This window comes from Phyllobates terribilis, unplaced genomic scaffold, assembly GCF_046119375.1.
Source record: "Phyllobates terribilis strain yellow unplaced genomic scaffold, ASM4611937v1 Scaffold_1__5_contigs__length_1240528914, whole genome shotgun sequence".
NCBI lineage: Eukaryota > Metazoa > Chordata > Amphibia > Anura > Dendrobatidae > Phyllobates > Phyllobates terribilis.
Window position 1 is genome coordinate 717,355,918 of NW_027362761.1, and position 27,823 is coordinate 717,383,740.

The following is a 27,823-nucleotide window of genomic DNA, read 5'->3' on the forward strand; positions in this document are numbered from 1 at the left end:
ATAAAACAGATCCATCAACATCTCTTCCCAGATGGTTTACAGATTATGTTTCTGTGTAAAAAAATAACCTGAAACTAATGTGAAAATCTGAGTTACACATAAAAGTGGCATACCTGTGGTAGATGGTCTTGAAGTGACACCTGTAGAAGATACTGTAGAGCCGGGCACATTGGTAGAGGTAGGAGACTGGCTCACTGTCTGGACTGGTCCAGTACTACTGACCGATGGATTCACCGCGGCTCCTGTTGATGGAGCTGCAGCTAAGAGAAGAGATATGTTATAAGTATATTTATAGTATCTATAGAGGTAAATATGTATTCTAGATTATTAGTAATAATTCGTATGTCAGCAGTAGTAAGGTCGTAATGAAGAAATCTGAGCCATATTCAATTGCCAGCAGGGTCAATTTTCCATTAAAATGACTAAATAGCGAAGCTTCGAAAAAATGACAGATCGTCAATATTTCCTCCTTATTAGTTTCTAGATAAGTGTGCTTTTTTAAACTCAAAGCAATTGGAAAATGTGAGTAGTTACTCAAGGTGGCATACATGTGGTAGATGGTCTTGAAGTGGCACCTGTAGAAGATACTGTAGAGGCGGGCACATTGGTAGTGGTAGGAGACTGGCTCACTGTCTGGACTGGTCCTGTACTACTGACTGATGGACTCACTACGGCTCCTGTTGATGGAGCTGCAGCTAAGAGAAGAGATATATTATAAATAAAATAACAATGACTATATAGGAAAATGTGTATTCTAGCTTATTAGTAATATGTATTATATCAGCACTCAGCAGTAGTAAGGTGGTAATTAAAAAATCTGAGCCATATTCTATTAACAGAAGGGACAATTTTCCATCAAAATGACTAAATAGCTAAGCCTAATGAAAAAAACAGATCCATCAACATCTCTTCCCGGATGGTTTGCAGATTATGTTTCTATGTAAAAAAATAACCTGAAAGTGATGTGAAAATCTGAGTTACTCATATAGGTGGCATACCTGTGGTAGATGGTCTTGAAGTGACACCTGTAGAAGATACTGTAGAGGTGGGCACATTGGTAGTGGTAGGAGACTGGCTCACTGTCTGGACTGGTCCAGTACTACTGACTGATGGACTCACTACGGCTCCTGTTGATGGAATGGTACATAGTTACTGTGTATAGAGGGTTAAAAGAGACCCAAGACCATCAAGTTCAGCCTCTTATTATTACATATGACAATTAATCCAAAGGAAGGTAACAGAACACCTTTTCAAATGTAGTTGTCATTTTATAGCCTCTAGAAAATTTTTGTAATTAATTAAACATCAGGGTTTGGGATATGCAAAAAAGTGCAGCTAATGGTGAACTATATTCCTCCACATAGTTATGAAAGTAGCCTGCACCAAACCAGGAGGACAAGCGGGCAGGGAGGTGCAGAGTCTATACTGCTGAAATCATCAGTCAGCTTTGGAAAGAATCGCTGATTTCTTAACTTGCTTAGTTACTATGGGAAAACGTTTAAAACTTGTTGACTCATCCGAGAAAATATCCCTAAGATCAAGTTATCAATTGGAGATTTAAGAAATGTTGTCCTGCAAGGGTATTCAGCTTAACTCAGCTATTTCAACTTGACAAACCCAGTCTGCAGTTGCTAATCGCCTGTTAATAGAGCTGCAGCTTAGAGAAGAGATATAATATACAGTTAGTATATTAACAGGGCCTACATAGGCAAATGTTAACTCTAGATTTTTACCAATGATTATTACATCAGCAGTTGTGAGGTGGTAATGAAGAAATCTCATCCATGTTCTGTTGACAACAGTGACAATTTTTCATGACAATGACTAGTTAAGGAAAAATATTAGATCCATCAACAGCTCCTCCCTAATGGTTTCCAGATATGTGTTTTTATTTTTTTTAATTAAAAGTAATGTGAACATGTAAATGACTCGTAAAAGCTAGCATACCTGTGGTAGATGGTTTTGACGTGACATTTGTAGGAGATACTGTAGAGCCGGGCACATTGGTAGTGGTAGAAGACTGGCTCACTGTGTGGACTGGTCCAGTACTACTGACTGATGGACTCACTACGGCTCCTGTTGTTGGAGCTGCAGCTGAGAGAAGAGATGTATTATAAGTAAAATAACAGTGACTATATAGGAAAATGTGTATTCTAGCTTATTAGTAATGTGTATTATATGAGCAATAGTATGGTGGTAATGAAGAAATCTGATCCATATTCTATTAACAGCAGGGACAATTTTCCATTACAATGACTAAATAACTAAGCCTAATAAAAAAAAAACAGATCCATCAACATCTCTTCCCAGATGGTTTACAGATCATGTTTCTATGTAAAAAAATAACCTGAAAGTGATGTGAAAATCTGAGTTACTCATAAAGGTGGCATACCTGTGGTAGATGGTCTTGAAGTGGCACCTGTAGAAGATACTGTAGAGGAGGGCACATTGGTAGAGGTAGGAGACTGGCTCACTGTCTGGACTGGTCCTGAGCTACTGACTGATGGACTCACTACGGCTCCTGTTGATGGAGCTGCAGCTAAAAGAGATATGTTATAAGTATATTTATAGTATCTATAGAGGTAAATATGTATTCTAGATTATTAGTAATAATTCGTATGTCAGCAGTAGTAAGGTCGTAATGAAGAAATCTGAGCCATATTCAATTGCCAGCAGGGTCAATTTTCCATTAAAATGACTAAATAGCGAAGCTTTGTAAAAATAACAGATCCCTCAACATTTCCTCCTTATTAGTTTCTAGATAAGTGTGCTTTTTTTAAACTCAAAACAATTGGAAAATGTGAGTAGTTACTAAAGGTGGCATACATGTGGTAGATGGTCTTGAAGTGGCCCCTGTAGAAGATACTGTAGAGGAGGGCACATTGGTAGTGGTAGGAGACTGGCTCACTGTCTGGACTGGTCCAGTGCTACTGACTGATGGACTCACTATGGCTCCTGTCGTTGGAGCTGCAGATAAGAGAAGAGATATAATATAAGTATATTAACATTATCTATATAGGAAAATGTGTATTCTAGATTATTAGCAATGATTATTATGTCAGCAGTAGTGAGGTAGTAATTAAGAAATCTGAGCCATTTTCTATTAACAGAAGGGGCAATTTTTCATTACATTTCTAAATATGGAAGCCTAGTAAAAAATAACAGATCCATCAACATCTCCTACTTGATGGTTTCCAGATAAATGTCTTTAAAAAAAAAAATGAAAATAATGTGAAAACTGGAATTGCTCATAAAGGTGGCATACCTGTGGAAGATGGTTTTGATGTGGCACCTGTAGGAGATACTGTAGAGGCGGGCACATTGGTAGTGGTTGGAGACTGGCTCACTGTCTGGACTGGTCCAGTACTACTGACTGATGGACTCACTATGGCTCCTGTTGATGGAGCTGCTGCTAAGAGAAGAGATATAATATAAGGATATTAACAGTGTATTTATAGGCAAATATGTATTCTAGCTTATTAGTAATGATGATTATGTCAGCAGTAGTGAGGTGGTAATGAATATTCTATTAACAGCAGGGGAAATTTTTCAGTACAACAACTAAATAGGGAAACCTAGTAAATATAACAGATCTGTCACCGCCTCCACCCTGATGGTTTCCAGATATATATTTAATTGAAAGCAAAGTCATGTAAGTCATGTGAAAATGTAAATTGCTAGTAAAGGTGGCATACCTGTGGTAGATGGTCTTGAAGTGGCCCCTGTAGGAGATACTGTAGAGCTGGGAACGTTGGTAGTGGTAGAAGACTGGCTCACTGTCTGGACTGGTCCTGTACTACTTACTGATGGACTCACTTCTGTTGATAACATAAAGCAAGAAATGATGTTACTCACCAAGTGCCGATCATAGTTACAGATGAGGGAATACGTGAGAGAATTTGGATCTCACCAGTAGTTGATGCTGCTGTTGTGTTGGGTCCATTGGGCTGCTGCACCGGCGCATTAGTTACAGGGACAATAGGAGCCTCAGCTGAGGAAAGAACATAGGGATTAAACAAAGGGATCTTGGCAACAGAGAAAATACAATAATACTTTGTCACCAAAGTTATGAAGATAGGAAAGTATTTTGCAATGCTACGAGACATGATCTGTCCCTGTCCTGGGCACTAATTACTATGACAATGCAGAAGACTGTGATATGTTCATGTGTATGAGACCTATAGCTACAAAAACAGTACAATTATTGTTGGTCGACTTTTTTCTTTATGAAAAGCAAGGATTATGGTAACTTTCCTAGAGCTATATTTTCCTCCACCTCTGTGAATGGTACAAGTTACTGTGTATAGAGGGTTAAAAGAGACCTAAGCCCATCAAGTTCAGCCTCTTATTATTACATATGACAATTAATCCAAAGGAAGGTAACAGAACAACTTTTCAAATGTAGTTGTCATTTCATAGCCTCTAGAACATAAAGACAATTTTTATAATTAATTAAACATCAGGGTTTGGGATATGCAAAAAAAGTGCAGCTAATGGTGAACTATATTCCTCCACATAGTTATGAAAGTAGCCTGCACCAAACTAGGAGGACAAGCGGGCAGGAAGGTGCAGAGTCTATACTGCTGAAATCATCAGTCAGCTTTGGAAAGAATCGCTGATTTCTTAACTTGCTTAGTTACTATGGGAAAACGTTTAAAACTTGTTGACTCATCCGAGAAAATATTCCTAAGATCAAGTTATCCATTGGAGATTTAAGAAATGTTGTCCTGCAAGGGTATTCAGCTTAACTCAGCTATTTCAACTTGACAAACCCAGTCTGCAGTTGCTAATCGCCTGTTAATAGAGCTGCAGCTTAGAGAAGAGATATAATATACAGCTAGTATATTAACAGGGCCTACATAGGCAAATGTGAATTCTAGATTATTAGTAATGATTATTACATCAGCAGTTGTGAGGTGGTAATGAAGAAATCTGATCCATGTTCTGTTGACAACAGTGACAATTTTTCATGACAATGACTAGTTAGGGAAAAATATTAGATCCATCAACAGCTCCTCCCTAATGGTTTCCAGATATGTGTTTTTATTATTTTTAATTAAAAGTAATGTGAACATGTAAATGACTCGTAAAAGCTAGCATACCTGTGGTAGATGGTTTTGACGTGACATTTGTAGGAGATAATGTAGAGCCGGGCACATTGGTAGTGGTAGGAGACTGGCTCACTGTGTGGACTGGTCCAGTACTACTGACTGATGGACTCACTACGGCTCCTGTTGTTGGAGCTGCAGCTAAAAGAAGAGATGTATTATAAGTAAAATAACAGTGACTATATAGGAAAATGTGTATTCTAGCTTATTAATAATGTGTATTATATCAGCAATAGTATGGTGGTAATGAAGAAATCTGAGCCATATTCTATTAACAGCAGGGACAATTTTCCATTAAAATGACTAAATAACTAAGCCTAATGAAAAAAAACAGATCCATCAACATCTCTTCCCAGATGGTTTACAGATTATGTTTCTATGTAAAAAAATAACCTGAAAGTGATGTGAAAATCTGAGTTACTCATAAAGGTGGCATACCTGTGGTAGATGGTCTTGAAGTGACACCTGTAGAAGATACTGTAGAGGTGGGCACATTGGTAGTGGTAGGAGACTGGCTCACTGTCTGGACTGGTCCAGTACTACTGACTGATGGACTCACTACGGCTCCTGTTGATGGAGCTGCAGCTAAGAGAAGAGATATGTTAAAAGTATATTAACATTGCCTATATAGGAGAAGAGATTATTAGCAATGATTATTATGTCTGCAGTATTGAGGTAGTAATTAAGAAATCTGAGCCATTTTCTATTAACAACAGGGGCAATTTTCCATTACAATGACTAAATATGGAAGCCTAGTAAAAATAACAGATCCATCACCATCTCCTACGTGATGGTTTCCAGATAAATGTCTTTTCTAAAAAAAAAAACCCTGAGAGCAATGTGAAAATCTGAGTTGCTAGTAAAGGTGGTATACCTGTGGTAGATGGTTTTGAAGTGGCCCCTGTAGAAGATACTGTAGAGGTGGGCACATTGGTAGTGGTAGGAGACTGGCTCACTGTCTGGACTGGTCCAGTGCTACTGACTAATGGACTCACTATGGCTCCTGTTGATGGAGCTGCTGCTAAGAGAAGAGATATGTTAAAAGAATATTAACATTGTATATATAGGCAAATGTTCTAGATTATTAGTAATGATTATTATGTCAGCGGTGCTAAGGTGGTAATGAAGAAATCTGAAGAAATTCTATTAACAGCAGGGGCTCACTTCTATTGATAGCATAAAACATGAAATGATGTTACTCACCAAGTGCTGATCATAGTTACAGATGAGGGAATATGTGAGAGGATTTGGATCTCACCTGTAGTTGATGCTGCTGTTGTGTTGGGTCCATTGGGCTGCTGCACCGGCGCATTAGTTACAGGGACAATAGGAGCCTCAGCTGAGGAAAGAACATAGGGATTAAACAAAGGGATCTTAGCAACAGAGAAAATAATAAATTGTCTCTGGAGTTATGATGATAGGAAAGTCTTTTTCAATGCTCTAAGATAGGATCTTATCCTGTCCCTGGCACTAATTATTATGGTAATGCCCAGGACTGTGATATGCTCATGTGTATGAGACCTAAAATTACATAAACAGTACAGTTACTGTTTGTCAACATTTTTTCTTTTATGTAAAAGCAAAAAAAATGTAGTAATTTTCCTGGAGCTATATTTTCTTCCAAATCTGTGATAGGTGCATGGTTACTGTGTATATAGAAGGTTAGAAAAGACCTAAGCCCATCAAGTGCAATCTCTAATTCTTACATATGACATTTAATCCAAAGCTAACACCCTTGTAAATGTGATTTTCATTTTATAAACCCTAGAACATAAAGAAAACCTTTATAATGGATTAGACATTAGGGTTGGGAGATGCAAAGGATAAAAGTGCAGCTAATGGTGAACTATATGACTCCAAGCGGTTATGAGAGTAGCCTGCACCAAACAGGAGGACGAGCGGGAGGTGCAGAGTCCATATAGCAGAAATCATCAGTTAGCTTGGGAAAGAATCACTGATTTCTTACCTTCCTTAGTTACTATGGGAAAATGTTTGAAACTTGTGAAACATCCCTAAGAATAAGTTTTTAGTTAGTAATTTAGTAAATGTTGTCCTGCAAGGGTACATTTTTCAACTTGGCAAACCCAGTCTGCAGTTGCTAAGCGGCTCCTGTTACTGGAGCTGCAGCTTAGAGGAGAGATATATTATAACCATAATAATAGTGTCTATACAGGCCAATGATTATTCTAGCTTACCAGTAATGATTATATTACGTAGCAGCAGTAAGGTGGTAATGAGGGAATTTGAACCAGTTGTAATTTTCTACTATAATGATTAATTAGGGAAGCCTAGTAAAAATATTAGATCCGTCAACACCTCCTCCCTGATAGATTCCAGATAGGTGTTTTACAAAAAAAAAACAAAAGCAAATGTGAATTGCTAGTAAAGGTAGCATACCTGTGGTAGATGGTTTTGACGTGGCACCTGAAGGAGATAATGTAGAGGCGGGCATGTTGGTAGTGGTAGGAGACTGGCTCACTGTCTGGACTGGTCCAGTACTACTGACTGATGGACTCACTACGGCTCCTGTTGTTGGAGCAGCAGCTAAAAGAAGAGATATGTTATACGTATATTCATAGTGTCCATATAGGTAAATATGTATTCTAGCTTATTAGTAATAATTATTACGTCAGCAGTGTGTAAGGTAGTAATTAAGAAATCTGAGCCATATTCTATTAACATCAAGGACAATTTTCCATTACAATGACTAGGGAAATGTAGAATTAATAACAGATCTGTCAACATCTCCTCATTGATGGTCTTCAGACATATGTTAATTAAAAAAAACAGAAAGTGAGGTGATAATGAGTTACTCATATAGGTAGCATACCTGTGGTAGATGGTTTTGAAGTGGCACCTGTAGGAGATACTGTAGAGCCGGGCACATTGGTAGTGGTAGGAGACTGGCTCACTGTCTGGACTGGTCCTGTACTACTGACTGATGGACTCACTACGGCTCCTGTTGATGGAGCTGCAGCTAAGAGAAGAGATATAAGTATATTAGCATTGTCTATATAGGCAAATGTGTATTCTAGATTATTAGTAATGATTATTATGTCAGCAGTAGTAAGGTGGTAATGAAGAAATCTGAGCCACATTCCATTAACAAGGGACAATTTTCCATTACAAAGACTAAATAGAGAAGCTTATTAAAAATAACAGATCAGTCAACATCTCCTCACTGTTAGTTTCCAGATATGTGTTTGTTCAGCAAAAATAAATGTAACATTAATGTGAAAGTTTGAGTTGCTCATAAAGGTGGCATACCTGTAGTAGATGGTTTTGAAGTGGCACCTGTAGGAGATACTGTAGAGGCGGGCACATTGGTAGTGGTAGGAGACTGGCTCACTGTCTGGACTGGTCCAATACTACTGACTGATCGACTCACTACGGCTCCTGTGGATGGAGCTGCAGATAATGGAAGAGGAATGTTATAAATAGTAGTAAGGTGGAAATTAACAAATGTGAGCCATATTCCTTTAACAGCAGGGGCAATTTTCCATTACAATGACTAAATAGGGAAGTATAGTGGAAAAATATCAGATCCGTCAGCATCTACTCCTTGATGGTTTTTAGATAGGTGTTTTACAAGAAAAATAAAAGTAATGAAAAAATCGATGTTGCTTGAAAGGTGGCATACCTGTGGTAGATGGTTTTGACGTGACACCTGTAGGAGATATTGTAGAGGCGGGCACATTGGTAGTAGTAGAAGACTGGCTCACTGTCTGGACTGGTCTTGAGCTACTGACTGATGGACTCACTGTGGCTCCTGTTGTTGGAGCTGCGGCTAAGAGAAGAGATATAATATAAGTATATTAATAATGATTAAATGGAAAAATATGTATTCTAGCTCATTAATAATGATTATTATGTCAGCAGTAGTAAGGTGGTAATGAAGAAATCTGAGCCATATTCTATTAACATCAAGGACAATTTTCCATTACAATGACTAGGGAAATCTAGAATTAATAACAGATCTGTCAACATCTCCTCATTGATGGTCTTCAGATATATGTTAATTAAAAATAACTGAAAGTGATGTAATAATGAGTTACTCATATAGGTTGAATACCTGTGGTAGATGGTTTTGACGTGGCACCTGTAGGAGATACTGTAGAGGCGGGCACATTGGTAGTGGTAGGAGACTGGCTCACTGTCTGGACTGGTCCAGTACTACTGACTGATGGACTCACTACGGCTCCTGTTGATGGAGCTGCAGCTAAAAGAGATATGTTATAAGTATATTAATTGTGCCAATATATAAGCAAATATGTATTCTAGCTTATTAGTAATGATTATGCAAGCAGTAGTAAGGTGATGATGAAGCGATCTGAGCCATAATGTATTTAAATCATGAACAATTTTACATTACAAAGACTAAATAGGGAAACCTAGCAAAAATAACATATCTGTCAACATCTCCTACCTGATGGTTTCTAGATATGTGTTTAAGTAAAAAAATAAATAAATGTGATATGAAAATCTGAATTGCTCGTAAAAGTGGCATACCTGTGGTAGATGGTTTTGAAGTGGCACCTGTAGGAGATACTGTAGAGCCGGGCACATTGGTAGTGGTAGGAGATTGGCTCACTGTCTGGACTGGTCCAGTACTACTGACTGATGGACTCACTACGGCTCCTGTTGTTGGAGCAGCAGCTAAGAGAAGAGATATGTTATAAATATATTAATGGGAATCTGTCAGCAGGTTTTTGCTATTTAGTTTTAGAGAAGCATAATATAGGGCAAAAGAGCCTGATTACAAGGATGTGTCACCAACTGGGCTGTATGTTATAGTTTCAATACAATCAGTATTTTATTCGCAGGAGATTGTCACTTCCTGACTAAGTCTCACATTCACAGCAGTCAGGCTAATCTGTGTAACCCCGCCTCTATACTGATTAGCATTTTGCTGACAATGCACAGTGTACCCAGGAAGCTGCCAATCAGGGGTGTGGGCAGGTTATACACAGCTCAATAATCTGGTCACTGCTACATCCTCAGCATATAAAAAAGGAATTTTATTAAAACTGCATCAAGCAGCCCAATAATTGATACATCCCTGGAATGTGACTCTCTTGCCATATATTATGGTGCTCTCAGATTTCATTGTGGTTTTCTGCTGATGGATTCCATTTAACATTGTCTGTATAGGCAAATGTGTATTCTAGCTTATTAGTAATGTATATTATATTATTATATTACGCCAGCAGCAGTAAGGTGGTGATACAGAAATCTCAGCCATATTCTGTAAACAGAATAGACAATTTTACATGAAAATGGTTAAATAAGTAAACCTAATAAAAATTTCAGATCCATCAACATCTCCTCCCAATGGTTTCCAGATATATGTTTAATAAAAAAAAACAACTGAAAGTCATGTGATAATGTAAGTTGATCATAAAGGTGGCATACCTGTGGTAGATGGTTTTGAAGTGGCACCTGTAGGAGATACTGTAGAGGCGGACACATTGGTAGTAGTAGAAGACTGGCTCACTGTCTGGACTGGTCCAGTACTACTGACTGATGGACTCACTACGGCTCCTGTTGTTGGAGCTGCAGCTAAGAGAAGAGATATGTTATACGTATATTCATAGTGTCCATATAGGTACATATGTATTCTAGCTTATTAGTAATAAATATTACGTCAGCAGTGTGTAAGGTAGTAATTAAGAAATCTGAGCCATATTCTATTAACATCAAGGACAATTTTCCATTACAATGACTAGGGAAATCTAGAATTAATAACAGATCTGTCAACATCTCCTCATTGATGGTCTTCAGATATATGTTAATTAAAAAAAACTGAAAGTGAGGTGATAATGAGTTACTCATAAAGGTGGCATACCTGTGGTAGATGGTTTTGAAGTGGCACCTGTTGAAGATACTGTAGAGGCGGGCACATTGGTAGTGGTAGGAGACTGGCTCACTGTCTGGACTGGTCCAATACTACTGACTGATGGGATCACTACGGCTGTTGTTGGAGCTGCAGCTAAGAGAAGAGTTATAACACAAGTATATTAAAATTGCCTATATAGGCAAATGTGTATTCTAGATTATTAGTAATGATTATTATGTCAGCAGTAGTAAGGTGATAATGAAGAAATCTGAGCCATGTTCTATTAACATCATGGACAGTTTTTCATTACAATGACTAATTGAAAAACCCTAATAAAAATAAGAGATATGACAACATATCCTCTCTGATGGTTTTTAGATGTGTGTTTATGCAAAAAAAAAAATAATAATAATAATATGAAGAAATATGAACTATATCCCTTTAACAGTGCCTATATATACAAATGTGTATTCCAGCTTATTAGTAATATGTATTACGTCAGTAGTAGTAAGGTCATGATGAAGAAATCTGAGCCATGTTCTGTTAATATTATAGACATTTTTTCCATTAAAATGACTAATTAAGAAAGCCTAATAAAAATAACAGATCTGTCAACATCTCCTTGATGGTTTCCAGATATATGCTTAATTAGCAAAAAAACAAAAATCTGAAAGTCATGTGATAATGTAAGTTGCTGGTAAAGGTAGCATACCTGTCGTAGATGGTTTTGACGTGACACCTGTAGGAGATACTGTAGAGTCGGGCACATTGGTAGTGGTAGGAGACTGGCTCACTGTCTGGACTGGTCCAGTACTGATGACTGATGGACTCACTACGGCTCCTGTTATTGGAGCTACAAATAAAAGAAGAGGAATGTTATAAATAGTAGTAAGGTGGAAATGAACAAATCTGAGTCATTTTCTATGACCAAAAGGGGCAATTTTCCATTACAATAACTAATTAGTAAAGTATAGCGAAAAAATAACAGATCCGTCAGCATCTACTCTTTGATGGTTTCAAGATACGTGTTTTACAAAAAAAAAAAAATAAAAGTAATGAAAAAATCTGGGTTGCTTGAAAGGTAGCATACCTGTGGTAGATGGTTTTGAAGTGACACCTGTAGCAGATACTGTAGAGCCGGGCACATTGATAGAGGTAGGAGACTGGCTCACTGTCTGGACTGGTCCTGTACTACTGACTGTTGGACTCACTACGGCTCCTGTGGATGGAGCTGCAGATAATGGAAGAGGAATGTTATAAATAGTAGTAAGGTGGAAATTAACAAATGTGAGTCATATCCCAATAACAGCAGGGGCAATTTTCCATTACAATGACTAATTAGGGAAGTATAGTAGAAAAATATCAGATCCGTCAGCACCTCCTCCTTGATGGTTTTTAGATAGGTGTTTCACAAAAAAAGTAAAAGTAATGAAAAAATCTATGTTGCTTGAAAGGTGGCATACCTGTGGTAGATGGTTTTGACGTGACACCTGTAGGAGATACTGTAGAGCCGGGCACATTGGTAGTGGTAGGAGACTGGCTCACTGTCAGGATTGGTCCAGTACTACTGACTGATGGACTCACTACGGCTCCTGTTGTTGGAGCTGTGGCTAAGAGAAGAGATATAATATAAGTATATTAATTGTGCTTATATAGGAAAATGTGTATTCTAGCTTATTCGTAATGATTATTATGTCAGCAGTAGTAAGGTGGTAATGACGAAATCTGAGCCATATTCTATTACAAGCAAGGGAAATTTTCTATTAAAATTGCTACATAAGGAATCCGAGTAAAAATAACAGTTCTATCAACATCTCCTCCTTGGTGATTTTGAGATATGCATATTTTGTTTTAAACTAAAAGTAATCTGAAAATCTGAGTTGCTGGTAAAGGTGGCATACCTGTGGTAGATGGTTTTGACGTGGCACCTGTAGGAGATACTGTAGAGGCGGGCACATTGTTAGTGGCAGAAGACTGGCTCACTGTCTGGACTGGTCCTGAGCTACTGACTGATGGACTCACTACGGCTCCTGTTGTTGGAGCTGCAGCTGAGAGAAGAGATATGTTATAAATAGTAGTAAGGTGGTAATAAAGAAATCTGAGCCATATTCTGTTAACATCATGGATAATTTTCCATTTTAATTACTAAGTAGAGAAACCTAGTAAAAACAACAGATCCATGACCATCTCCTCCATGATGGTTTCCGGATATTTATTATATTAAAAAAAAACAGAAAGTGATGTGAAAATGTAAGTTGCTCCTAAATGTAGCATACCTGTGGTAGATGGTTTTGATGTGGCACCTGTAGGAGATATTGTAGAGGCGGGCACATTGGTAGTGGTAGGAGACTGGCTCACTGTCTGGACTGGTCCTGTACTACTAACTGATGGACTGACTTCTGTTGATAACATAAAGCAAGAAATGATGTTACTCACCAAGTGCCGATCATAGTTACAGATGAGGGAATATGTGAGAGGATTTGGATCTCACCTGTAGTTGATGCTGCTGTTGTGTTGGGTCCATTGGGCTGCTGCACCGGCGCATTAGTTACAGGGACAATAGGAGCCTCAGCTGAGGAAAGAACATAGGGATTAAACAAAGGGATCTTAGCAACACAGAAAATACAGTAATACTTTGTCACTGAATAATGTCACCGGAGCTATGACATTAGGAAAGTCTTTTGCAATGCTATAAGATAGGATCTTATCCTGTCCCTATCACTAATTATTATGGTAATGCCCAGGACTGCGATATGCTCATGTGTATGAGACCTAAAATTTCATAAACAGTACAGTTACTGTTTGTTGACATTTTTCTTTTATCTAAAAGCAAGAATTATGGTAACTTTCCTAGAGCTATATTTACCTCCACCTCTGTGATTGGTACATAGTTACTGTATATAGAGGTTAAAAAGACCTAAGTCCATCAAGCTCAACCTCTTATTCTTACATATGACAATTAATCCAAAGGAAGGTGACAGAACACTCTTGTAAATGCGACGGTCATTTTTTAGCCCCTAGAACAGAAAGAAAACCTTTCTAATGGATTACACATTAGGGTTGAGAGACCCAAAGAAAAAAGTGTAGCTAATGATGAACTATATGCCTCCACATAGTTATGAATGTAGCCTGCACCATCAGGAGGACGAGCGGGAGGTGCAGAGTCTATACTGCTGAAATCATCAGTCATTTTTGAAAAGAATTGCTGATTTCTTAACTTGCTTAGTTACTATGGGAAAATGTTTAAAATGTTTAAAAGTTGTCGATTCATGTGAGAAAACACCCCTAAGACCAGGTTATCAATAAGTAATGTAAGAAATGTTGTCCTGCAAGGGTACATATTTCAACTTGCCAAACCCAGTCTGCAGTCGCTAGGCGAAATAATTACATGTGCTCCGGGTGAGGGTGGCTACCTCCTTTACTCTTTTTGTAAAACTTTCATTGTTTCTTCATGATGATGATCAGTGTGTTACATGCTTTCCTTGTACTTGGCCTCTCTTCTTGGTAAGCGCTATTATTGTATGATACTGTTTAGTTCACAATGGAGAGACATCTAAAATGGCACGATTGTACTAAATTCACATTATCCAAGTGACCAGATAGCCTGGCACCTCTCTGTCCATCTGGTTCCTTACCTTTTGTGGGCTACAAACATGTGTTGTTCGATGTATTTTGCTTTTAATAATTATTTAATAAAGATTATAATTTTTAGCCATGTTTCCTTGCTATCCTCTCTGGTGTCTTAGAGAGGACAAGTCACTAGTCAAACGTGGCCAGTTTTTGCTCATAATTTACTTGCGCTGCGCCCCTGATTATTTTGCTCTTTGTTTTTTTATTTAGTGCTATTTTTTATGTTCTTTACCAAAGGAGCATTGCTCACAAAAGACATCCCATGAGGATCCTGTTAGCAACGCCCCTTGGGTAGAGACTATAAAAATTAGCACCAAATAAAAGATCCCTTATCTCTGGAACTGTATGGAAGATTTACAAAACAGAATAGACAAGGGAGTAAAATACGAGCAAGAATTTAAAAGCTGCAGCAACCCGAAATGCGTTGACGTTGGACCGCCTATCTAATTGCAATTGGAATGTATATATTTTAATGTACTGTGGATGAAGTTTAACATTTTGAGGATACACAGCCGCTGGCTTCACCTAACCTCTTACAACCTCTGCAAGTACAAGGCATTTGCACTATAGAATGACTTATACGGGACAAGCTAGGTTTCTTCTTTCCTGGTGTTATTATATGTGCTAATTAAGAGGAAGGTAACAAAAACCCTTCCAAATACAGTTGTATTTTTATAGCCCCTATACTGTACAGAATATAGATTAAAATAAATGATTTAATAAATTAAATATAAGGGTTAGAAACGGAAAAAATAAAAAACAATGCAGCTAAACAGAGGGCCGGAACAAGCCCAGTTAAGTGAAGGCCCAACCATGACAGGTTTTGGAGGGGTGGAGGCAATGAAGGGGTTAATTAGAATGGTAGGAGTAGAGATGTGGGAGTTGGGGGGGGGAGAAGAGTGAGCCAGTTATATCTCATGGGATAAAAAAAAAGTTGGTTTGGCTGGAATTATCTGGAATAAGGATTGGGTTCAGTACCTGTTTAAAGAAGAGGAGAAGAAATCTGCATTTGAGTTGGAGCCCATGACCATATAATGACCCTACCACCTGCCATAATGTTTCTCGAAAATAGCTCAGTGGAGTTGGGTAGTTTAAACTATGTCACAGCAGCTGGCGGTGAGGAAGGTAGGGACGGTCTTGACTAAAGTGGTTAAGCTAGCATCAGAGGCATGGTTACACCTATTTATGAGATATGGTTTTTGTTCCAGCTGGGATGGTTCCTGGGGAATAGGTTAAAATGGTACAGTAGGCAGTACCATTCAGTGAATTGTATTATGGGTATGTAATATAGGCTCATTTGGCCATACATTTCCACGTCACTGAGCGTGTGTGTTTTATTCATACAGGCGAAGTCATCGACGTCATCTACAATACCTTAGTCATGATTACCTATATGCCACAGTAATTATTAAAATAGCTTGCACCTAATAAGGAGGACATGTTGGAGGTGCTTAGTCCAAATTGTTGACATTATCAGTCAGCTTTGGAAACAACCACTGATTTTTTAACATACTATGAGAAAATGCTTGAAACTTGTCAACTCAGAGAAAACATCTCTCAGATCAAGTTTTTATTAAGTAATTTAAGAAATGTTGTCCTGCAACTTGCCAAACCCAGTCTCAAATAGCTAAGCAAAATTATTAGACCTGTCAGTTACTGTTTCAATCCCTTGTACAGTTTATTTTAATGGAAATAAATGTAGACATTTACAATATAACTGTCCAATGCTAGGAAAATGTTATATCCAAATCTAACCAAAACTACTTTTTTTTCGTTGATTATATAAAATCTTATATACTTGACTTCCAAAATTTTCATGTTGAACTGGACACATCATGTAATAGTGGCTGCAGAGCAGAATAATTTTTTTTTTTAATTCCGCCTCCCCATAGTGGAGACATTATCAACCAAATATTTGCTACTTAATGAGTTAACTTTAGCGTGTACTTTTGCCTCCTGTATGACACTGACCAATCATAAGCAGGCAGCAACATAGAAGTGCAGAAGTCATAATATCATCAGGATCACATGAGTCCACAGGTCCTGCCAGCTGGAGTGTGCAGCGTAAATAAGCACTGATGGCACATTACACAGCACAGAATTGTGGAAATAACTCGATTTCATCTTCAAAATGCCATCGTTTTTTTGCTTGTTTTTTTACATCACATAGAGTCTGCTACACTTTAAAAACGTAACCCTAGAGCACTACCAACATGTTTTAAATAAAAAAAAGACTGTAGTAGGTAGTGTAATACCAAAAGATTATTGATTACTTATTACCATATTGTGTATCTGAATATTCTTCCCTAGTAGGTAGTTTAGCTTCTGACATGTTTCTCGCATAAGCAACGTTCTTGAGAATTTATGAGATCATGCTGCTGTGTCCCTCAACTCTGCACTGTGTTCAGCGCTGGTCTCCTGACATCAACATCTAGCGGGGGAAAAGAATGGTGCCACGAGGTAGCTGCAGCCAATCAGCAGCTGCTGACAGACTGCAGCCTTCACATTCCTTCTGAATAAATTGTTCCTAACCAAACTTAGGTGGAATTATTATTTTTAGAATACAGAAGTTGGAAGATAACATGATTTGTGGCATAGTAACAGGGTTACTCATTGTGGTGGGCACAGTTACACTTGGAAATGATGTTTTAACTGGTGTTGATGAAACTGGTTATGTTGCTGTGGTTGGTACCCTTGTACTGAACACTGTTGTAGATGAAATATGCCCAAATATTCTTATTGATTATGTTGTTGTTAATAACGATGCACCTGAACTGTAGGACTATGCACTTTATCAGCTGCTATGAAAGTTATATGCATTTTGCTAAGCTCCTTATGACATGTTATTTATTTATTTTTTATTTTTCTGTTCTAATTGGATTAAAATAAGCAACGATAGATTTTAGGATTTTCCTATTTTGATAAATTCTAACTTTTATTCCTTAATTATGGCTTTATACTTTATATCTATTTCTGTTGAGACCAATGAAGTTTTGGGAATGTAGCTATTACTACGGTAAGCATTAATCATACAGTAACTTTATTGCTGACAATATAACTGCTGTATCTACTTTATATGTTGTGTTTATTGATGATGTAATGAACTTTTTGGATAGATGTGGTAAAGTATGATCATTTTTGTTTGCATAAGATAGAATTAAAACAGTCTAATTTCTAATCATTGTGTAACTTTCTTAGTGATTTCTCTCTTGATGTACTTTACATCTGTCTGTGGTACAATAGTTGTTTGGGAAACTAATTAAAGAAAGGCATTTACAATTTTGAATAATTAATTTTTATTTCAAACCCAGTCCATAGACAAATCTTACAATATTCTACAGAGCATAAATGTTACCTACCAGTGGAACTTTGTGTAGTCATTAATGTAGTTGGAATTGTAGATTGGTTTATTAGTTTTGTTGTTGCTGTTTGAACTGTTCCTTGCGAAACTATAATATAGAACATAATAGTTATATATAAACAACATAAACATTTCATTGTTAAGACAAAACCTCAAACTTCAAAGAAAAGAGTCCAAGGTTATAGTTTTGTATGATATCTGTTGTGTGCAAAGATTCACAAAGACTACCCTCAGGCAATGTCGGCAGACATTCTATAGATAGTTTAATCCAAAAGGACATGAATTTCTCATGCACCATATAACATACAGTAACTAAACCTTACCGGTGGAGCTCTGTGTAGTTGGTCTTATGGTTGTGTTTCCTGGAGCCTGGTTTGCTGGGTTTACAGTAACCTGTTGGATTGGCGGTTCTGTTACTGTAAAAGAAATTACAGATATTACAAATAATTATTCACTTATATAACTACGATCTATTGAAAAACCTGTAGGCGGTGTACATACAACATACGTTTTACCCGACAAATGATTGTTTTGGTTGAAATCGTTCAATCTAATATACAGTATATGGAGGCCTTGACTAAACATTACTATTGCATCCCTTTTTGTTAATCTTTGTGTTCAGAAAAAAATAAAAATGGTTAGTTTCCCAGATTTTAATCTATTCCCTCCATTGAATGCCATAAAAATGTAAAAATTTACTTTGTCAGAGTTCTATTTGGTGCAATAGATGGAAGGGAAATTTTTTTGTGGTATCATCAGTTTAACTTACCTATTAATTTTGGAGATGTTCTTACAGTTAAAGCAGTAGTTGTTTCTACAGTTTTTGAACTTCCCGTTGTTGTACTCACTGAAGGTGAGCTTAATTGGCCTAATGTTGTTAATATTTCTGGAAAAGATGTAGTGTTTTTTCCATTTGTTGATAAAAGAGTTATTGTAGTTCCTGATTCAGTTTTTGGAGTACTTGTACTTTCCTGGACTGTTGATAATAGTGTTTGTTCAGAGGTTGTAATTCCAGCTGATTGAGAGGGAACAGTTCTTTGGCTTATTTCTGAAGATTTTGTTATGTCTTGAGATGTAGTTCCAGCTTCAGGTGTTGTAGTAACTGTTGTTTCTTCAATGACTGTAGCTACTATCACTTCAGAGGTTGCAGTTGATGGTAGTCTAGCTGACAGAGCAGCCCCTGAAGTAGATAATGGCAGCACTATAGTTGTTGTACTAGTAATTGTTTCTGTTCCTATTGTAGTGGCTTCAGTTTTTGTAGATAGGAAGTCAGTAGTAGAAGATTGTGAGGAAAAATTTGTTTTGGCTATTGCTGAAGTTGTAGAGTCTGGTGATAAAGTTGTTTCAGGGGTTGTAGTTAGAAAGAGTGAAGTATTTGGTGAACTTGATTTTACATCTATTGCTGAACTTTCAGTAGTTATCACTGTAGCAGAAGAAAGAAGTGGGAAGCTTGTTTGGTATATTTCTGATTTTCCTGTAAAAGGTATAGTGGTTTCTTCCTTTGTAGTTGCAGTTCCTGATTCACTGGTTATAGTAACTTTTATTTCCTGAACTGTTGATGATACTGTTTGCTCAGAGTTTGTAACTCCTGTTGATTCCATTTTAGCTGATGGCATCATCCGTGTTGTTGCTGAGCTTCTACTTATTTCTGTTCCTGTTGAAAAAGCTCCAGCATTTGTGGTCATCAAGTCACCAGTAGAATATTGAGATGAAAGAGTTGTTTGGATTATTGTTGAAGATGTAGTTGTGTCTTGTGATAAGGTTGTTTCTGGGGTCTTTGTTATTAACAGTGATGTAGATGGTGTAATTTTTAGTGAAGTTGTTAAATCTTTTAATGTTGAACTTTCAGTTGTAACTGTGATAGGAGAAAGAAGTGGCAAACTTGTTTGGCTTGTTGTTGATACATCTGTTAAAGATGCAGATGTTTCTCCATTTGTTAATAAAATAGTAGTTGTAGTTCTTGATTCATTTTTTGTAGCAACTGTTGTGTCTCCAAAGGTTGTTGACACTGTTGCTTCAGAAGTTGCTGTTCCAGTTAGCACCTGTTTAGTTGAGTGTGATGACTCTGAAGTAGTTAATGGCACCATGGTTGTTGTTGCTGCTGTTGTTGTTATTGAGGTTGTACTTGGTTTTGTTCCTGTCATTTGAGGATTTGTGGTTTTCAACTCAGAAGTAGAAGATTGAGAAGAAAGAGTTGTTTGGCTTATTGATGGAGTTGAAGTTGTTTCTGGGGTTGTTATTAACAGTTTAGCCGTTGGTGACATTTTTAGTAAAGTTGTTAAATCTTCTGTTGTTGAGCTTTCAGTTGTTGTCATTATTGTAGAAGAAAGAAGTGGAAAGCTTGTTTGGCTTGTTGTTGTTGATAAATTTGTTAAAGATTTAGTAGTTTCTCCATTTGTTAATATAGCAGTAGTTGTAGTTCCAGGTTCATTTGTTGTAGAAACTGTTGTTTCTTCAAAGGTTGTTGATACTTTTGCTTCAGAAGTTGCTGTTTCAGTTATCACCAGTTTAGTTGATTGTGTACTTTCTGAAGTAGCTAATGGTACCACTGTTGTTGTTGAAGTTGTACTTTTTCTTATTCCTGTAGTAGCTTCAGCATTAATGGTTAGCAAATCAGAGGTAGAAGACTGAGAAGAAAGAGTTGCTTGGCTTATTGCTGAATATGTAGTTGTGTCTTGTGATAAAGTTGTTTTTGGGGTTGTTATTAACAGTGATATTGTTGGTGATGTTTTTAGTGAAGTTGCTAAACTTTCTGTTGTTGAACCTGCAGTTGTTGTCATAATCGTAGAAAAAAGAGGTGGAATGCTTGTTTGACTTCTTAATATATCTGCTAAATATTTAGTAGTTTCTCCATTTGTTAATAAAGTATTAGTTGTAGCTCTCAATTCATTTGTTATATAAACTGTTGTTTCTTCAACAGTTGTTAATGCTTTTGTTTCAGAAGTTGCTGTTTCAGTTACCACCAGTTTAGGTGATTCTGTAGTTTCTGAAGTAGTTGATGGTACTAATGTTGTTGTTGAAGTTGTACTTGTTTTTGATCCTGTAGTAGCTTCAGCAATCGTGGTTTGAAAATCAGAAGTAGAAGATTGAGAAGAAAGAGTTGTTTGGATTATTGTTGAAGATGTAGTTGTGTCTTCTGATAAGGTTGTTTCTGGGGTCGTTGTTATTAACAGCGATGTAGATGGTGACATTTTTAGTGAAGTTGTTAAATCTTTTGTTGTACTTTCAGTTGTTGTTAAGCTTGTACTTGTTTTTGTTTCTGTTGTAGTCATTTCAGGATTTGTGGTTTTCAAATCAGAAGTAGAAGATTGAGAAGAAAGAGTTGTTTGGCTTCTTGCTGGAGATGTAGTTATTTCTGGGGTTGTTATTAACAGTGATGTTGTTGGTGACGTTTTTAGTGAAGTTGTTAAACCTTCTGTTGTTGAACCTGCAGTTGTGATTATGGTAGAAGAAAGAGGTGGAATGCTTGTTTGACTTGTTGATATATCTGCTAAAGATCTAGCAGTTTCTCCATTTGTTAATAAAGTAGTAGTTGTAGTTCCAGGTTCATTTGTTTTAGAAACTGTTGTTTCTTCAATGGTTGTTAATACTTTTGCTTCAGAAGTTGCTGTTTCAGTCATCACCAGTTTAGTTGATTCTGTAGTTTCTGAAGTAGTTAATGGTAGCAATGTTGTTGTTGAAGTTGTACTTGTTTTTGTTCCTGTAGTAGCTTCAGCATTTGTGGTTTGAAAATCAGAAGTAGAAGATTGAGAAGAAAGAGTTGTTTGGCTTATTGCTGGAGATGTAGTTGTGTCTTGTGATAAGGTTGTTTCTGGGGTCGTTGTTATTAATAGTGATGTAGATGGTGAAATTTTTAGTGAAGTTGTTAAATCTTCTGTTGAACTTTCAGTTGTAACTGTGGTAGGAGAAAGAAGTGGCCAATTTGTTTGGCTTGTTGTTGATATATCTGTTAAAGATACAGATGTTTCTCCATTTGCTAGTAAAATAGTAGTTGTAGTTATTGATTCATTTGTTGTAGAAACTGTTGTTGCTCCAAAGGTTGTTGACACTGTTGCTTCAGAAGTTGCAGTTCCAGTTGGCACCTGTTTAGTTGATTGTGATGACTCTGAAGTAGTTAATGGCACCACGGTGGTGGTTGTTGTTGAGGTTGTACTTGTTTTTGTTCCTGTTGTAGTCATTTCAGGATTTGTGGTTTTCAAATCAGAAGTAGAAGATTGAGAAGAAAGTGTTGTTTGGCTTATTGCTGGAGATGTAGTTGTTTCTGGGGTTGCTATCATCAGTGATGTTGGTGACGTTTTTAGTGAAGTTGTTAAATCTTCTGTTGTTGAACTTTCAGTTGTCATTATAGTGAAAGAAAGAAGTGGAAAGCTTGTTTGGCTTGTTGTTAATAATTTTGTGAAAGATTTAGTAGTTTCTCCATTTGTTAATAAGGTAGTAGTTGAAGTTTCAGGTTCATTTGTTGTAGAAACTGTTGTTTCTTCAACGATTGTTAATGCTTTTGCTTCTGAAGTTGCTGTTTCAGTTACCAAAAGTTTAGTTGATTGTGTACTTTCTGAAGTAGTTAATGGTACCACTGTTGTTGTTGAAGTTGTACTTTTCCTTATTCCTGTAGTAGCTTCAGCATTAATGGTTAGCAAATCAGAGGTAGAAGACTGAGAAGAAAGAGTTGCTTGGCTTATTGCTGAAGATGTAGTTGTGTCTTGTGATAAGGTTGTTTCTGGGGTTGTTATTAACAGTGATAAGGTTGGTGATGTTTTTAGTGAAGTTGTTAAACTTTCTGTTGTTGAACCTGCAGTTGCCAGAATGGTAGAAAAAAGAGGTGGAATACTTGTTTGACTTGTTGTTGATATATCTGCTAAAGATTTAATAGTTTCTCCATTTGTTAGTAAAGTAGTTTTTGTCGTTCTCAATTCATTTGTTATGGAAACTGTTGTTTCTTCAACGGTTGTTAATGCTTTTGCTTCAGAAGTTGCTGTTTCAGTAACCACCAGTTTAATTGATTCTGTAGTTTCTGAAGTAGTTGATGGTACTACTGTTGTTGAAGTTGTGCTTGTTTTTGATCCTGTAGTAGCTTCAGCATTTGTGGTTTGAAAATCAGAAGTAGAAGATTGAGAAGAAAGAGTTGTTTGGCTTATTGCTGGAGATGTAGGTGTTTCTGGGGTTGTTATTAACAGTGATGTTGGTGACGTTTTTAGTGAAGTTGTTAAATCTTCTATTGTTGAACTTTCAGTTGTTATTATTGTAGAAGAAAGAAGTGGAAAGCTTGTTTGGCTTGTTATTAATAAATTTGTTAAAGATTTAGTAGTTTCTCCATTTGTTAATAAAGTAGTAGTTGTAGTTCCAGGTTCATTTGTTGTAAAAACTGTTGTTTCTTCAACAGTTGTTAATACTTTTGCTTCTGAAGTTGCTGTTTCAGTTACCACCAGTTTAGTTGATTGTGTACTTTCTGAAGTAGTTAATGGTACCACTGTTGCTGTTGAAGTTGTACTTTTTCTTATTCCTGTAGTAGCTTCAGCATTCATGGATAGCAAATCAGAGGTAGAAGATTGAGAAGAAAGAGTTGTTTGGCTTATTGCTGGAGATGTAGTTGTGTCTTGTGATAAGGTTGTTTCTGGGGTCGTTGTTATTAATAGTGATGTAGATGGTGAAATTTTTAGTGAAGTTGTTAAATCTTCTGTTGAACTTTCAGTTGTAACTGTGGTAGGAGAAAGAAGTGGCAAATTTGTTTGGCTTGTTGTTGATATATCTGTTAAAGATACAGATGTTTCTCCATTTGCTAGTAAAATAGTAGTTGTAGTTATTGATTCATTTGTTGTAGAAACTGTTGTTGCTCCAAAGGTTGTTGACACTGTTGCTTCAGAAGTTGCATTTCCAGTTGGCACCTGTTTAGTTGATTGTGATGACTCTGAAGTAGTTAATGGCACCACGGTGGTGGTTGTTGTTGAGGTTGTACTTGTTTTTGTTCCTGTTGTAGTCATTTCAGGATTTGTGGTTTTCAAATCAGAAGTAGAAGATTGAGAAGAAAGTGTTGTTTGGCTTATTGCTGGAGATGTAGTTGTTTCTGGGGTTGCTATCATCAGTGATGTTGGTGACGTTTTTAGTGAAGTTGTTAAATCTTCTGTTGTTGAACTTTCAGTTGTCATTATAGTGGAAGAAAGAAGTGGAAAGCTTGTTTGGCTTGTTGTTAATAATTTTGTGAAAGATTTAGTAGTTTCTCCATTTGTTAATAAGGTAGTAGTTGAAGTTTCAGGTTCATTTGTTGTAGAAACTGTTGTTTCTTCAACGGTTGTTAATGCTTTTGCTTCTGAAGTTGCTGTTTCAGTTACCAAAAGTTTAGTTGATTGTGTACTTTCTGAAGTAGTTAATGGTACCACTGTTGTTGTTGAAGTTGTACTTTTCCTTATTCCTGTAGTAGCTTCAGCATTAATGGTTAGCAAATCAGAGGTAGAAGACTGAGAAGAAAGAGTTGCTTGGCTTATTGCTGAAGATGTAGTTGTGTCTTGTGATAAGGTTGTTTCTGGGGTTGTTATTAACAGTGATAAGGTTGGTGATGTTTTTAGTGAAGTTGTTAAACTTTCTGTTGTTGAACCTGCAGTTGCCAGAATGGTAGAAAAAAGAGGTGGAATACTTGTTTGACTTGTTGTTGATATATCTGCTAAAGATTTAATAGTTTCTCCATTTGTTAGTAAAGTAGTTTTTGTCGTTCTCAATTCATTTGTTATGGAAACTGTTGTTTCTTCAACGGTTGTTAATGCTTTTGCTTCAGAAGTTGCTGTTTCAGTAACCACCAGTTTAATTGATTCTGTAGTTTCTGAAGTAGTTGATGGTACTACTGTTGTTGAAGTTGTGCTTGTTTTTGATCCTGTAGTAGCTTCAGCATTTGTGGTTTGAAAATCAGAAGTAGAAGATTGAGAAGAAAGAGTTGTTTGGCTTATTGCTGGAGATGTAGGTGTTTCTGGGGTTGTTATTAACAGTGATGTTGGTGACGTTTTTAGTGAAGTTGTTAAATCTTCTATTGTTGAACTTTCAGTTGTTATTATTGTAGAAGAAAGAAGTGGAAAGCTTGTTTGGCTTGTTATTAATAAATTTGTTAAAGATTTAGTAGTTTCTCCATTTGTTAATAAAGTAGTAGTTGTAGTTCCAGGTTCATTTGTTGTAAAAACTGTTGTTTCTTCAACAGTTGTTAATACTTTTGCTTCTGAAGTTGCTGTTTCAGTTACCACCAGTTTAGTTGATTGTGTACTTTCTGAAGTAGTTAATGGTACCACTGTTGCTGTTGAAGTTGTACTTTTTCTTATTCCTGTAGTAGCTTCAGCATTCATGGATAGCAAATCAGAGGTAGAAGATTGAGAAGAAAGAGTTGTTTGGCTTATTGCGGAAGATGTAGGTGTGTCTTGTGATAAGGTTGTTTCTGGAGTTGTTATTAATGGTAATGTAGTTGAAGTTTTTAGTGAAGTTGTTAAACCTTCTTTTGTTGAATCTGCAGTTGTTGTGATTATGGTAGAAGAAAGAGGTGGAATGCTTGTTTGACTTGTTGATATATCTACTAAAGATGTAGCTGTTTCTCCATTTGTTAATAAAGTAGTAGTTGTAGTTCTCAATTCATTTGTTATAGAAACTGTTGTTTCTTCAACAGTTGTTAATGCTTTTGCTTCTGAAGTTGCTGTTTCAGTTACCACCAATTTAGTTGATTCTGTAGTTTCTGAAGTAGTTGATGGTACTACTGTTGTTGTTGAAGTTGTACTTGCTTTTGTTTCTGTAGTAGCTTCAGCATTCGTGGTTTGAAAATCAGAAGTAGAAGATTGAGAAGAAAGAGTTGTGTGGATTATTGTTGAAGATATAGTTGTGTCATCTGATAAGGTTGTTTCTGGGGTTGTTATTAACAATGATTTTGTTGGTAAATTTTTTAGTGAAGTTGTTAAACCTTCTGTTGTTGAACCTGCAGTTGTTGTGATTATGGTAGAAGAAAGAGGTGGAATGCTTGTTTGACTTGTTGATATATCTACTAAAGATGTAGCAGTTTCTCCATTTGTTAATAAAGTAGTAGTTGTAGTTCCCAATTCATTTGTTATAGAAACTGTTGTTTGTTCAACAGTTGTTAATACTTTTGCTTCAGAAGTTGCTGTTTCAGTTACCACTAGTTTAGTTGATTGTGTAGTTTCTGAAGTAGTTAATGGTATCAATGTTGTTGCTGATCCTGTATTTGTTTTTATTCCTGTTGTAGCTTCCGCATTTGTGGTTATCAAGTCAGAAGTAGAAGACTGAGAAGAATGAGTTGTTAGGCTTAATGCTGAAGATGTAGCTGTGTCTTGTGATAAGGTCATTTCTGGGCTTGTTGTTATTAACAGTGATGTAGTAGGTGTAGTGTTTAGTGAGGTTGTTAGATCTTTTATTGTTAAGCTTTCAGTTATTTTCACTGTGGTAGAAGAAGGAAGTGAATAGCTTGTTTGGCTTAATGTTGATATGCCTGTCAAAGATGTAGTTGTTTCTCCATTTGTTAACAAAGTAGTAGTTATAATTCCTGGATCTTTTGTTGTAGTAACTGTTGTTTCTTCAATGGCTGTTGATACCTTTGCTTCAGAGGTTGCAGTTCCAGTTAGCACCAGTTTAGCTGATTGCGTAGTCTCTAAATTAGTTAATGGCACCATGGTGGTTGTTGTTGAGCTTGTACCTGTTTTTATTCCTTCATTTGTGCTTATCAAATCAGAAGTAGAGGATAGAGAAGAAAGAGTTGTTTGGCTTATTGCTGAAGGTGTAGTTGTGTCTTGTGTTATGGTCATTTCTGGGCTTGGTAGTAACGGTGATGTAGTAAGTGCAGTTTTTAGTGAAGTTAAATCTTTTATTGTTGAACTTTCCGTTGTTGTCACTGTGGTAGAAGAAAGAAGTGACAAGCTTTGATAAATGTAGGTGTTGATAACTCTTTACTGTGCCATGATATCACAGTTCTGGATTATATGAGTTAAAGATAACCTTTGTTAGAGATGTCATCATTATACTTCATTTATTTTACTCTTTTTTTTTGGATAGACATTATAGATGATCTCAAGGATTCTGTAACTGTGACTGATGAAGTTGTGCTTGAAAATGATATGAAAGAGGTTCTCCACTATTATACGATTTAATGAGTAATGAAGGAAAGAGGGAGGGGGAAAGGAGGGGAAAACTTCTAGCACTCAGGGTGCTGGAAATTTTCTCTTCCTTCCCCCCACCTCTTTCCTTGATTACTCCACTGATAGATCGAGGTTGCAAGCCTGGACGATTCCGTGCTCCGACTCCATGCACATTTTGATATTGCTTGTAGTGTAGCGGCAAGCTGATTTCCTTTAACATATTTTGTATAAAATTTAAGCCTTAATGAACCAAGGGCTGTGTAAAAGAAAGCACAAAAACAAAACAACCTATACACTCCCTGACAGAAGTTATGTCGCTTATCCATGTTATGTAAATAAAAGCTTATAACCGGACGTTAAATTCATCCATTGGTTTTATAAATTACTCTTTTGAAAGCTGAAAACCTCCCAAACTTGGTTTAGGTAAAGAAAATAAATTGGCATCAATGCTGAAATATTGATCATTTAATGAACGCAGAATGGTCCGATTTTGGCAAGACAAAAGTTTTGTTGCCTGGTCATATAATGCACCCAATCCTAGTTTACATCCTCACCAGTGCTCAGTAAATGATTGATTAATTAGTGGGTGTGTATAAAAAGAAACCCAGCACCCCAGACCTTCACTTGAACTGCAACTTGAGCTCTGACAACATGCCAAACATCCACCCTGCGACCAAAGCCTTCATTATCAAGAGGCTGAAGACCAAATACTGGAAAAGTGGCAGAAGGTGGATTTCTCTGATGAATCTTCAGTAGAATTATACCACAGCCACCGCAA

General features: G+C 36.8%; 1 protein-coding gene across 1 annotated transcript in view; it reads right to left on the reverse strand.

The window, feature by feature from the left end:
* Positions 1 to 27,823, reverse strand: part of MUC16 (mucin 16, cell surface associated) — a 90,251-nt gene that overhangs the window by 34,091 nt on the left and 28,337 nt on the right. Inside the window, exons 5-34 of the mRNA XM_073642485.1 lie at positions 18,705 to 26,801; positions 18,259 to 18,351; positions 17,934 to 18,023; positions 13,436 to 13,516; positions 13,221 to 13,343; positions 12,846 to 12,992; positions 12,408 to 12,554; positions 12,035 to 12,175; positions 11,657 to 11,797; positions 10,954 to 11,097; positions 10,521 to 10,667; positions 9,618 to 9,764; positions 9,181 to 9,327; positions 8,749 to 8,895; positions 8,376 to 8,516; positions 7,939 to 8,085; positions 7,506 to 7,652; positions 6,367 to 6,447; positions 5,983 to 6,126; positions 5,547 to 5,693; positions 5,103 to 5,249; positions 3,911 to 3,991; positions 3,696 to 3,818; positions 3,266 to 3,412; positions 2,827 to 2,967; positions 2,393 to 2,539; positions 1,948 to 2,094; positions 999 to 1,127; positions 549 to 695; positions 114 to 260 (exon numbers count right to left, since the gene is read on the reverse strand). Of these exons, the coding sequence (XP_073498586.1) occupies positions 114 to 260; positions 549 to 695; positions 999 to 1,127; positions 1,948 to 2,094; positions 2,393 to 2,539; positions 2,827 to 2,967; positions 3,266 to 3,412; positions 3,696 to 3,818; positions 3,911 to 3,991; positions 5,103 to 5,249; positions 5,547 to 5,693; positions 5,983 to 6,126; positions 6,367 to 6,447; positions 7,506 to 7,652; positions 7,939 to 8,085; positions 8,376 to 8,516; positions 8,749 to 8,895; positions 9,181 to 9,327; positions 9,618 to 9,764; positions 10,521 to 10,667; positions 10,954 to 11,097; positions 11,657 to 11,797; positions 12,035 to 12,175; positions 12,408 to 12,554; positions 12,846 to 12,992; positions 13,221 to 13,343; positions 13,436 to 13,516; positions 17,934 to 18,023; positions 18,259 to 18,351; positions 18,705 to 26,801 (11,955 nt within the window). The remainder of the gene's footprint in view (positions 1 to 113; positions 261 to 548; positions 696 to 998; positions 1,128 to 1,947; positions 2,095 to 2,392; positions 2,540 to 2,826; positions 2,968 to 3,265; positions 3,413 to 3,695; positions 3,819 to 3,910; positions 3,992 to 5,102; positions 5,250 to 5,546; positions 5,694 to 5,982; positions 6,127 to 6,366; positions 6,448 to 7,505; positions 7,653 to 7,938; positions 8,086 to 8,375; positions 8,517 to 8,748; positions 8,896 to 9,180; positions 9,328 to 9,617; positions 9,765 to 10,520; positions 10,668 to 10,953; positions 11,098 to 11,656; positions 11,798 to 12,034; positions 12,176 to 12,407; positions 12,555 to 12,845; positions 12,993 to 13,220; positions 13,344 to 13,435; positions 13,517 to 17,933; positions 18,024 to 18,258; positions 18,352 to 18,704; positions 26,802 to 27,823) is intronic.